This window comes from Pocillopora damicornis, chromosome 4, assembly GCF_964200805.1.
Source record: "Pocillopora damicornis chromosome 4, jaPocDami1.2, whole genome shotgun sequence".
Classification (NCBI taxonomy): Eukaryota; Metazoa; Cnidaria; class Anthozoa; order Scleractinia; family Pocilloporidae; genus Pocillopora; species Pocillopora damicornis.
In genome coordinates, this window is record NC_142673.1 from 13,397,047 (window position 1) to 13,406,196 (window position 9,150).

Below are 9,150 nucleotides of genomic sequence, written 5' to 3' on the forward strand. Positions count from 1 at the left end.
TCTTTATGCCCACCCTGTGGCTCTGCCGACCTTTGGTTGCCTAGACTGTGCAAGGCTCTCGGTTTGTAGAAACGAATGAAAAAGGAGCGCCCATCCCAGAAAACCGGAAACCCGTCACCGTGTAAACATGTCCAACGTGCGCTGCAGGGTTCTGCGAGAGAGATGACAGGTAGTCGCCGTATGTATCCTTTATCAAATTGGTTATATGAGTTGTGAATTTGGCCATAATTGGCTTTAAAAAAATTGCAAACATAAACAGCAGTTTCTGTCACTTCGAACAAAAAAAATTGACTTTTTCGTTGAGTAAAAGACCCATTTCGCAAAAATAAATTTTCGCAGAAAGTGCGTGAACGATTTACATGCACTCATTGTGATACACCCAGAAGAGTAGGCAAACGAATCAAAATATCATTGACTCCATAATGCGCAAAATATTCGAAAATTATAAAAGATATTTGTACGAAACGGCAAACTAGTTGTTTTAACGTCGCAAACAACACACCTACGGCTGGAATTTACGGGGAACGGCTACCGGAAGTAGGTAAACACGCATTCAAACTTCCGCCCGCTGTCGTAGACATCCGCCGTCCTCGGATCTTAAGGTCCCCTAAAACCCGCTTAAGTATTTTGTCTTTGGTGGGCACGACGGGGCTCATCCCAGCTTCCCGTCCTGGTATTCTAAGGTCCCTAGTAGCGTTGTATGTGACGTCAAAACGAAGTGTCTAAAACATGAGTAAGTTTCTCTTATTTTAAGGTCATTTCAAATAGATTTATCGTATTTTTTCAATATATGATGAGCTGTCAACATTTTTCCTAGTTTGTGACAAATGTAAATGGTTATAGAACTCATTTTAAGGCGAAAACTGACCTAAGTTTCTTTCTCCTTCAAAACAGCTCCAAAAGTTCGTGACTCAAATAAGCTTAAATTGAGACGAGTTCAAAGGAAATAGTCCAGTAGGTTGTTTTCGGTTCATATTCTTAATGAATATTAAAACTAAACTAGGAATTTTAATTTAGATAATTTACCCGAGTTTGTTTAAGGAAAAAATCACTGAAGCTAGATATTATTGTGGTTTTTCAAATCAAACGTGGAGTGGACCGAGGAACATGACAATTGCGTGTGTAAAGAAATTTTAGTACTTGAATACTTTAAGTACAAAAAAGTAAGCATTTTTAGAAGCAAAATCTAGGAAAAATGGCAAACAATCTGAACGGCCTTAAACTTCCTCGATTCAAAGTCAGTAACCGTGCTTTTAGAGAAAAATACACATTGCTGAGTGAGAAATTTAAAGCAAAGATAAAAGACGAAGAGAAGGCAAGTGGAATTGAACGTGATTTGAGTGAGGTGGAAAAGGCTCTGGAAGAAATAGCCGAAAGAGAAGCTGCAGCTGAAGACACCGTAGAAAACGATAAGAAGAAAGCTGACAACGCAAAAGCAGCGGAAATGAGAAACAGAGCACTAGAAAGCCTGAGCGGAACACAGAAAAGGCAACGGAACGAAGAGGAGGAGAAAGTAAAGCCAAAGTAAAAAGGTCGTAGAAGTGGAGGTGACGCAATTGCATATTTGCGCGAAAAAAATGATCTTGTTTAGAAGTGGAAAGAAGAAGAATTTCAGCTGCAAAACCAGCGAGTTGATGTTGAGGGTAAACGGGAAGATCGATCAAGAAAACGACATCAGCATATGATGAAAGTCTTGGTGGAACAGACTAAGCAGCAGCAAGAGCAGATGCAAAGTTTCAGCAGATGTTTACCTTAATGCAACAAAAGCAGTCTCAAATAATTATGAAGCTTCTAGAAAAACAAAATTAACTTGGCTTGGTTTTGCACGATGATGTTCATAATATGTTTGATTTTGGTTGTGAATACTTCAATGGTTTATCAGACAAGTTTATACTTGACGTTGTCGTTTCTTTTTATACCTAAAATCTTACATTGTATCAAGACTCGGACAAACTGATAGACTCGAATGATATCCATATTTTGATCACTTTATTAGCAACTTATCTACACTTCAAAATAATGACATATCATGTTGCCAAAACTTTGTATTAACACATTAAAGAAAAATATTTGCAAAGGTTTATGTAGGCATTCTGACTTCAACGAGTCAAGTGATGTTGTCACATAAGTATTTAACCGGAACAGTATACGTGCCGTTTCACTTTCCAATACTAAGTGACATCCTTACATCAGATAAGTCAAATCACTCAACAAATATAGAAAAGTATAGAGTGGTTTGGTTAACATGATAAAATCAAGACGGACATATTTTTCTCTGTTATTGCGAGTATTGTCTTGTCGTATGATTTTGTATTTCTATCAAACCACGTTATTTTAGCAGAATAAAATTATGCACTTCGCAGGAAATTACTCAAAATATTGAGACGTTGACGATACACATACAATTTTAATTCTTAAAGGCATAGATGTTCGGATGATAAGTTATATTTTGTCTACTTCGCAAGGGATTTTCGGGACATCACCCAATGCGGCGGCAGATGAGATCAAGTTATTTGTTTTATCTTTTTAATTTTTAATGTCCCTCATTCTGTTCACTCGCACAATGCTCTCAACATCGCTGATCCTAGACACTTGACGCGTATAAGCTTAGTAATTAGTAACGTTACCATAGCGGTTCTCAGTAGCTTGTAAAACATTCTCAATATAGACTCAGGTTTATTGCTCTGTTCCACGCTTGCTGCAAGACGAAAGAGGCTAAGTTATGCTATTTGCAGATTGTTTTGACGCACGTAGATGTTGGACACAGCACACCTGCCAAGATGAAAACGATCTTGATTATTCATGTTCAATTAAAAATTTTCCATATTTTAGTTTCCCGAGACGCATAATTGAAACCAACTCAACACGATAAACGCCTGATTTTTTTCTCTTTACAAAATTATTTGCCAGTGGAAAAACTGAATGAAGGGAAACAACGACTTACAAGGAGGAACATAGAGTGTGCTACGTAAACGTCACAACACGTTCAGGTTTCATTTGTGTGATTATTTTTACTTGTAAGACTCGATGTTTGTTCATGAGCCTTGAACGTGCCTGTAAGGGATGGAACAGAAGTAAATATTGATTCTAAACCGAATCTCTCTTGAATCACGTGACAGTCATACATACTTTCGTTTCTAATCAGATTTATGATGGCGCTATCGGCTGGGTTTTACCGAGCGTTTGGATTCTTTCAAGGGTTAGAGTTTATCGCTTCGAGGTTCTTCCGGGAGGCGGCTGGGACAACTTAAGAAATGTTCATATGGGCGCTGTTTCAGTGATGAATTATTCCAAATGTAAGACTTCAGACGACGGCAAGTATCTCATTCCCGATGATGTGATTCTGTATCCTATCAAGGAGAGCAAAGTGCATGTATTTGCTGAAATGTACGATCACTGGCACAACTATTCGTCCACCACAACCAAGTCTATCAATGCTGAAGGAAAATTTGGTTTTGGAAGCGTAAGTGGTTCGTTTTCTTCCGAGTTCGAATCAGTGAAGAAACATCAAGTGGAAGATAAGACTGTAACCACTCGAGCACAACTACGCCATGTTTTATACACGGCGAAACTCCAGCCCGATGCCCCTCTGCAGGCACCGTTCAAGTCGCGTTTGCTAGAGATCGCTTCTCACTTACACCATAACAATACTGCTTATGCAAATTTTCTCGCGCAAGTATTGGTTCGAGATTTCGGAACGCATTATGTTTCAAGCGTCAAGGCCGGAGCAGCCCTGGCTAAAGTGGATCACTTGACAAAGAAATTCGTAGCTGACTTCAGTGAAGATAAAAGTAAGATCACAGCAGCCGCGAGTGCATCTTTTTTCGGGGTGTTTGGAGCCAGTGCTAGCTATACTCAGACAACTGACAAAAAAGTCTTGGATGAATACAAACAAAACATCGCTTATTCCACAGTATATACATTTGGAGGACCTCCATTCAGGGTGAATTTTACCATCAATAAATGGGAAGACCAACTATTGGACGAACTGGTTGCAGTTGATCGGTCAGGTGACCCTCTTCATTTTGCAATTACACCCGGAAGTGTACCAGAACTGTCCGAAGAACTGGTCTTCAAATTAGCCAACGTTGTCCAAAAAGCCATTAAGCAGTACTATAAGCACAATACCATTAAAGGTTGCACCAAAGTGGACTCTCCGAACTTCAGCTTTCAGGCCAACCTCGACGATGGATCTTGCGAGAGCCCAACCAATAACTACACCTTTGGGGGCGTTTATCAAACGTGTCAATGTGAGGGCTCTCCATCCAGTAATCCTTGTGGGTCCTTTCTCCAGAAGAACCCTCTCACGGCCGACTACTCTTGTAGTAGTGGTTATGAACCAGTCATGGTACATCAAGGTCGCACACCCGATAGCTGCTATACTGAATGCCACGGATGGTGGATTTTTAAAAGCTGCGACAGCTATTGCGGATTTGCCAGCTACGACACCTACTGGTGTGTTGCGAAGGGTTCGGTACCTCGTAATACAGGGTATCTCTTTGGGGGACTCTACAGCAATGTGTTAAAGAACCCAGTCACACAACATCACAGCTGTCCAATGAAGTTTTACGCCTTACGCTTCGGAGCCACCATGCAAGTTTGTGTGAGCGATGACTACGAGCTAGGCCTCCCGCAGTCGGTCCCTTTTGGTGGCTTCTTCAGTTGTAATACTGGTAATCCTCTCGCTGCAAAGAAAGCAGCGGACGGTGCTAAAGGATCAAACGGTATGTCTCCTTCTTTTCCCTTTTTACACCCTTACATTGGTAGGCATATTTTCCCTTCTCTCTCCGAGACATTTCCTATGTTAACGACTAAGAGAAATTATTTAACGGTCAAGAGGTTCTTTGATAAATGATTATTTCTTTTCTATTCGTGACCTTGGTGTTTGAATAAGGATTGAGACTGTGAAGAGAAATTAGATACTTATCATTGTTAGAGGTTGAAGGGTTACATTGAAATAGACCCTTAAGCTTAATGGTTTCATTTTCTTCCTCTTTTTTTGCCTTGATTGCTAGAAATTCTTAAAACTAAAATTGCCTGATTGTTTTAAGATCAGCAGGTGCATTCGATTCTTATTTTCTCGTGGTTACGATTTTGGAATAGTTGTGCTATCTGAGGCCCGGGATCTCTCAATGTATCATTTTGTTGCAATTTTATCTGAAAGCAACTTTATAAAGCTTTAGCGGCATAGAGCATTTAACTGCCAAATGAAAGTGGAGCTCGACTTTCTGGTTTCAATTTGGCAAACTGTCCGTAAAGAAATAAAGCAACATAGGTAGTAGATGTTGACACTCGGAATCCGCTACATATGGGAAACGCTTGTTGGCATCTAGCGATACACCTTGATAAGATAATAATGAAAGAGATTTTACACGAAATTTCTTTATAAGGCGCTTAAGCGAACGATCGAGGAACAAAGCCAACATCTATCTCGGGTTCTCTCTTTTTCGCTGCAAAGCCTGAACACGACTTAGCCATTGTCATTCATCTCCGCCCCTGCTGCGGGGAGGCCAAACCAATACCTTGAGACCTAACCATTCGCGTTCCACCATCCCAGTTAATCTCGCTCATATCTGAATTAGAACTGTGTTTTCTATTATCGAACATAACGAGACAGTTTGAGACAGTGATTAAATCTTCCTTCATTCGTTTGCTTATCCGTTTTGTCTTTTGCTACTTTGCAGGTCACTCAGGCTTGGAGTTGTTTGTGAAACAGTCTAGTCCGTCTGTATGGCCTAAAACCTGTCCAATAGGATATTCTCAACATTTGGGAGCCATTGAAGAAAATTGTGAAATAAACTTCTGCGTGAAGTCCAATATATTCAACAGCCAGGGATTTCCCATCATCAAAAGACCTCCCTACTCGAATGCGCCCAAAATTTACAAATACACCGTTCCCTTGCTTGTGGTTAACAATGACACCGGACATATTTGGTTTAAGCGATCCAACTCACCACATTGGGTTTTGGCCACTAAAAGGTGAGTTGAATAAAGGGAATGTCATTCTCTGAGCAGAGTCGGTATTGAATAGAATATTACAGGGTTGAAACTTATCGTCAGCGACAGTAAAAGCCATCATCAGAGTAAAGTGAGGGGTCGTTTGCCAGTCGAACGACTGCGCAGGTACTTCTGTGTTATCATTAGTTTACAGCTCGAGTAGAATTCGTCAATATCGATCCGTTAGTAAAGTTAGATCGTTCGGTTCATTGGCTATATCCATTCACTGGTTATATCCATACCATATCATACCATGTTCCGAGAGGAGGGGGAAAAGGAGGGGGGGGGGGGGTTTTGGAAGATTTTTAGGGGATCACAGCGTTTTAAGAGGAAACTACGAGGGGATCAGTAGTTTCTAGCAGAGTTTAAGAAGGGGGGAAATAGAAAACTGACTGCCAACAAGGGGAGGGGAATCATAGGAATACTACAAAGCCTCACGGGAAGATTATTTAAGTTTTATCATGACGCAACCAAAATCCTCGTCCCCCCCTACTCTTCCCCCATGTCCCTAAAATTGTTGACCAACCAACCAACAGAGTAATAACAGATCAATAGAAAAGGGAACCAAATTTATTAGCACAGCCAATTGAACTGACTGTCCTTTTTACCTCAACGAGCTGTATCTTCTCAGAGAATTAGTAAACCATTTCTCTTATCTCTTTCGCATCCAGCTCTGTCGCTGAACTCGCAGCCGAATCCAACCTAGATGGTCCTGCGATAATAGGTATGGATCCGAAACAAAGTTCCCGTGATGCCATGGGTGCCGGGGCCGCGGCTGGTATGACATTCAGCGTGACAGCATTGGCGGGATTGCTGATCGCAGTCATGGTCATTGGCTGGCGTCGCCATAAGACCATTCAAAGAGAGAGCAGCGATTTGAGGGAGCCATTGAATCCCCCTGGGTACGGCGCAATTAATGAGCAAGGAAGCCCACGAGTTTGAATTACCCCAGAACTTTTTTCTTTTTTCCCAAACTTAACAAACTTAAATAGGAAATTTGTGTAGATAATAACTTGGTGTCTCTTTAAACGTTTTTAAAGTTGATCTATTGTCTTAGTTTTTCCCGTAAATTCGTTTTTGAAGCTACATTGTTTTCAGCGTTTGTTCTAATGTAATAATAATAATAATAATAACTTTATTTGTATAGCGGTATATACAAAAGCTCTATATCGCTTTACAATCAAAAAAGAAAATAACTAACTAACAATAACACTAAAACAAAAAGTCAAATGAAAGCGAGTCTGAAAAGATAAGTTTTCAATCTAGATTTAAAAACATCAACTGATCCACTTAATTTAATGTCTAAGGGAATATCATTCCATTGCTTTGGGGCAGCGACCGAAAAGGCCCTGTCCCCATAGCTCTTCAGGCGCACATTCGGTACTTCTAATAAATGTTTGCCAGCAGACCTAAGATTTCTTGTAGGGTTATATGGGACTATAAGTTGACTTAAATACGGAGGCGCCAGATTATTGAGAGCTTTAAAAGTTAACAGTAATACTTTAAAGGTAATTCGCTGCTCCACAGGTAACCAGTGTAGCTCCTTAAGGACGGGGCGAATGTGCGCAGCCCTAGGTTGCCCAGCTACAAGGCGTGCGGCGCAGTTTTGAACGCGCTGGAGCTTCTGAATAATATAGTCCGGTGACCCGAGGAGCAACGAGTTACAATTGTCCAGTCGACAAGTAACGTAAGCATGGACAAGGGTCTTTGTGCTCTCAGAAGTCAGATACATTCTAATCTTAGCGATATTCCGAAGATGAAATAAAGCAGATTTACAAACGGAACTCACATGCTTATCCAGTGACAAGGTCTCATCAAAAACAACTCCTATGTTCCTAGCTTTGTCAGACCGCTCTACACGATGATCACCAATCAGGATACTATCTACAGATGGGCGTGGCCGATATTTTGAACTGATAACGAGCAGTTCCGTCTTGTCCCTATTCAACTTAAGTTTGTTACAAGACATCCAACGGTTGATATCTCTAACACAAGATTCAACCTGAGAGACAGAATAAGCTTGATCATCTCCACTGAGAGAATTGAAAGACAGATACAACTGAGTATCATCAGCATAGAAATGATAGCCCATGTTGTATTGTCTGACAATATCCCCCAATGGGGAGGTATAGAGCAGGTATAAAATCGGTCCAAGCACGGAGCCCTGTGGTACTCCGCACGACAGCGAACACGTGACAGACCGCGCACCACGAATGCTCACAAAATGAGTTCTGTCGCTCAGGTATGATTTAAACCAGGCCAGAGCTAGATCGCAAAGACCGAAGCGGTTTGCTAATCTCTCAATCAGTATAGTGTGATCGACCGTATCGAAAGCGGCCGATAGATCTAATAAAAGTAAGATAACAGTCCTATTCCTATCAACGTCTAGGATAATATCATTAAAAACTTTAACTAAAGCTGTTTCGGTACTATGAAATTGTTTATATGCAGATTGTAGTATTTCATCAAGTCCATTACTAGAAATGTGATTAATCAACTGAGATGCCACCACCTTCTCAGTGAGTTTAGACATGAACGTCAAATTTGAGATAGGACGAAAATTCGAAAAAACTTCAACATCAAGTGTGGGCTTTTTGAGAAGAGGATTCAACAATGCAAGCTTAAAACAGTCTGGAAAAACAGCTAGACATAAAGACTGATTTACAATTTGAGTCATAACAGGCAAAAGACCTGATGTGCACTGCTTCAAAACAGAAGCAGGGACGGGATCAAGAGGACAGGATTTGATGGTCATCTTACTAAGTAATTCCGAGACATCAGACGATGTTACAGACTTAAAACATGACAAGGCACACTGATGGACAATGCCATCGGACTCCACAACAATATCAGATGTGGAGTCAAGTGAGTTTCGCAGAACTATAATCTTCTCACTAAAGAAGTCAATGAACTTGTTAGCAAGATCACCATCAGACGCACACCCTGAAGGATACTCCGCTGGCACGCGCTTATGTAGGAGCTTATTTACCGTATTGAAAAGAGTTCGGGGATTATTACTACTCTCCCGTATAATGCCTGAGTAATAGTCAACTTTCGTTTTCTTGATCAAAGCGTTCACTCTAAGGCATTGTTCCTTAAATCTAGAATAATCCGATTCTCGTTTTGAAGAACGCCAGCGCCGCTCGAGAGCTC

General features: G+C 40.8%; 2 protein-coding genes across 3 annotated transcripts; both read left to right on the forward strand.

The window, feature by feature from the left end:
- Positions 1-1,063: 1,063 nt before the first annotated feature.
- Positions 1,064-1,655, forward strand: LOC113674470 (uncharacterized). Its single transcript, XM_027190948.2, has one exon. The coding sequence runs from the start codon at positions 1,196-1,198 to the stop codon at positions 1,526-1,528; it is 333 nt and encodes a 110-aa protein (XP_027046749.2). The 5' UTR covers positions 1,064-1,195; the 3' UTR covers positions 1,529-1,655.
- Positions 1,656-1,736: 81 nt separating this feature from the next.
- On the forward strand, positions 1,737-7,781 carry LOC149046878 (macrophage-expressed gene 1 protein-like). 2 transcript variants are annotated; one of them, XM_089204723.1, is made up of 4 exons: positions 2,831-2,990; positions 3,146-4,724; positions 5,685-5,979; positions 6,669-7,781. In XM_089204723.1, the coding sequence occupies exons 2-4, from the start codon at positions 3,263-3,265 to the stop codon at positions 6,937-6,939; spliced, it is 2,028 nt and encodes a 675-aa protein (XP_089060849.1). In that variant the 5' UTR covers positions 2,831-2,990; positions 3,146-3,262; the 3' UTR covers positions 6,940-7,781. The 2 variants fall into 2 exon arrangements, with proteins under 2 accessions (XP_089060848.1, XP_089060849.1); XM_089204722.1 differs by having other exon boundaries at positions 1,737-4,724.
- The last annotated feature ends 1,369 nt before the right edge of the window (positions 7,782-9,150 follow it).

Coding starts and splice junctions, on each gene's coding strand:
- LOC149046878 (XM_089204722.1), top strand. CDS start 3,263: ATGGGCGCTGTTTCAGTGATGAATTATTCCAAATGTAAGACTTCAGAC. Junction 4,725..5,684: donor CGGTGCTAAAGGATCAAACG/GTATGTCTCCTT, acceptor GCTACTTTGCAG/GTCACTCAGGCTTGGAGTTG. Junction 5,980..6,668: donor TGGGTTTTGGCCACTAAAAG/GTGAGTTGAATA, acceptor TTTCGCATCCAG/CTCTGTCGCTGAACTCGCAG.
- LOC113674470 (XM_027190948.2), top strand. CDS start 1,196: ATGGCAAACAATCTGAACGGCCTTAAACTTCCTCGATTCAAAGTCAGT.